General features: G+C 45.5%; 2 protein-coding genes across 3 annotated transcripts in view; one reads left to right on the forward strand and one right to left on the reverse strand.

The window, feature by feature from the left end:
• The window catches only part of MAPKAPK5 (MAPK activated protein kinase 5), a 20780-nt gene that overhangs the window by 14747 nt on the left and 4103 nt on the right, over positions 1-1930 (forward strand). Inside the window, exons 10-12 of one of the 2 annotated variants that reach the window (XM_005424035.2) lie at positions 203-323; positions 900-1030; positions 1597-1718. In XM_005424035.2, coding sequence (XP_005424092.1) covers positions 203-323; positions 900-1030; positions 1597-1718 — 374 coding nt within the window. The remainder of the gene's footprint in view (positions 1-202; positions 324-899; positions 1031-1596; positions 1719-1930) is intronic. The other variant, XM_005424036.3, reaches the window with a different exon arrangement.
• The window catches only part of TMEM116 (transmembrane protein 116), a 19759-nt gene continuing 18877 nt past the window's right edge, over positions 1049-1930 (reverse strand). The window contains exon 12 of the mRNA XM_031059459.1: positions 1049-1242. The gene's annotated coding sequence lies outside the window, so the exon portion shown is untranslated. The remainder of the gene's footprint in view (positions 1243-1930) is intronic.

The raw sequence follows: 1930 nt of genomic DNA on the forward strand, positions 1-1930 counted from the left end.
GGAATGCCTTTAGCACCTTCCTTTGCCCTGGATGAACTGTGACAGCATTAAACCACAGCAAGCTCAGGGAGCTGGGACAGATTTTGGGCTCATTTTGGGGCAGTTTGAGCTCTTGGCAAAGCTGCTTTTTTGGCTTTTAAAATGCTTAAATGCTCTGTAAATCACCAAACCCCTTCTTAGGGATTCATTCTTTCCTCCCCAGGCTGCTGAAGGTCAAACCTGAAGAACGTCTGACCATTGAGGGGGTGTTGGACCATCCCTGGCTCAATTCCACAGAGGCCCTGGACAACATCCTGCCCTCTGCCCAGCTGATGATGGACAAGGTCTGAGGAGCAGTTATTTGGTCAGGAATGTTGCACAGGAGCAGGAGAGCTCTGGGATGGGTGAAGAGCTTTTTTTGATGTGGGGTTATGCAGATAAGGAGCTTCTCTTCTGCTTTAGGAGAGCCTGAGATCGTAGGGAGAAAATGGAAACAGAAATGAAAATGGGAATAAAATGTGAAATTTGGGCTTGAAAAAGATGCTCCCAGATTGGTGTAATGAGCTGCCACGTGCTGATGGTGGAAAGCAGAGCCTGAGGGATCTTCCACAGCTCTTTCCTCTTTTTGCCATGTTTTATGAGGTCATACAGCAATGACCTCACTAATTAAACAAATAGTCCTTGTCTCCTTTAATTTCTGCTCAAAGAGGATTTCAGTCAATCTTGTGAACACGAGGAGGAGATGATCCTTTATCCTGTTTCCCCCAGGGATATTTTGTCACTGATTTCAGTTCCTTGCTTCATGCAAACCTGATTTTTCTTGCACATCTCCAAAATAAATCAAATTTTGGTTCCTCTTTTCGCCCGTGGCAAACACCATCCATGTGTTGTTGCACCAAGTGCCCCTTTTGTCTTTCCAGGCCATGGTGGCAGGGATCCAACAGGCTCACGCAGAACAACTTGCAAACATGAGAATCCAAGACCTCAAAGTGAGCCTGAAGCCCCTTCACTCCGTGAACAACCCGATCCTGCGCAAGCGGAAACTCCTGGGGTAACTCCAGAGCTGGGCTTGGAAGGACAACCTGGAGCCAGCTGGGATGGCTGGGAAATGCCTCTGGGAATGGCACAGGCTCAGTTGTGATGGTTTAACACACTTCTGGTGTTGCTCAGACAAGTCCTAGTGGCACAGTGTGGTTTTTCTGCCAAGATGTGCCAGTGAGGGCAGGAAGGAGGTTGGACACGGTTCCTGCATTGAACAGATTCCTGTTGGGATGATGGGTCACATGTAAGATAAGGCAAACTGGGAGAAAGAATTTTAAGATATTTTTTCTCATCCTGACATTTATTTACTGAAGAAGTCAGGTAAACTCTCTCTCTCTCTTTGTTAATCTGAAAAATAGACTCATACATTTTAGGATTACCCCTTATTTGAAGTAATTTAAAGGAATATTCCTTTTTCTCCATACTTAAAATGATCAAGAATTATAATTAATGCTGAACCTATCTCCCAGTTTCCCAGAGAGGGAAGGAGCTGTGTTAGACTGGAGCAGTTACACAACAAGTAACGAGCTTGAGCTGCACCCAAATTCTAATTATTTCCCCCTTGTTCTTGTGCAGCACCAAGCCAAAGGATGGTGTTTACATCCACGACCCTGAGAATGGAAGCAATGATTCCAACGTGGCTCTGGAGAAGCTGAGAGATGTGATTGCTCAGTGCATTCTACCACAGGCTGGTAAAGGTTGCCACTTTTAAGAACCTTTTATTCCTAAATGTGCAAGACCTCGACTTTGGGTCTGTCTGTGTCAGTGGTGAGGAAGGAAGAAAAGTCCTGGGCAGCCTCTGAGCTGGGATTTGGGTTCGTGTGGAATTTTAGTGACATGCAGAGCTGTTAAAAGAACTTTTCAAACAGGAATATTTGGTTTAAAGGCCATTTCCTGCTCTGTGTGGGGT

Source organism: Geospiza fortis, unplaced genomic scaffold (assembly GCF_000277835.1).
Source record: "Geospiza fortis unplaced genomic scaffold, GeoFor_1.0 scaffold145, whole genome shotgun sequence".
Classification (NCBI taxonomy): Eukaryota; Metazoa; Chordata; class Aves; order Passeriformes; family Thraupidae; genus Geospiza; species Geospiza fortis.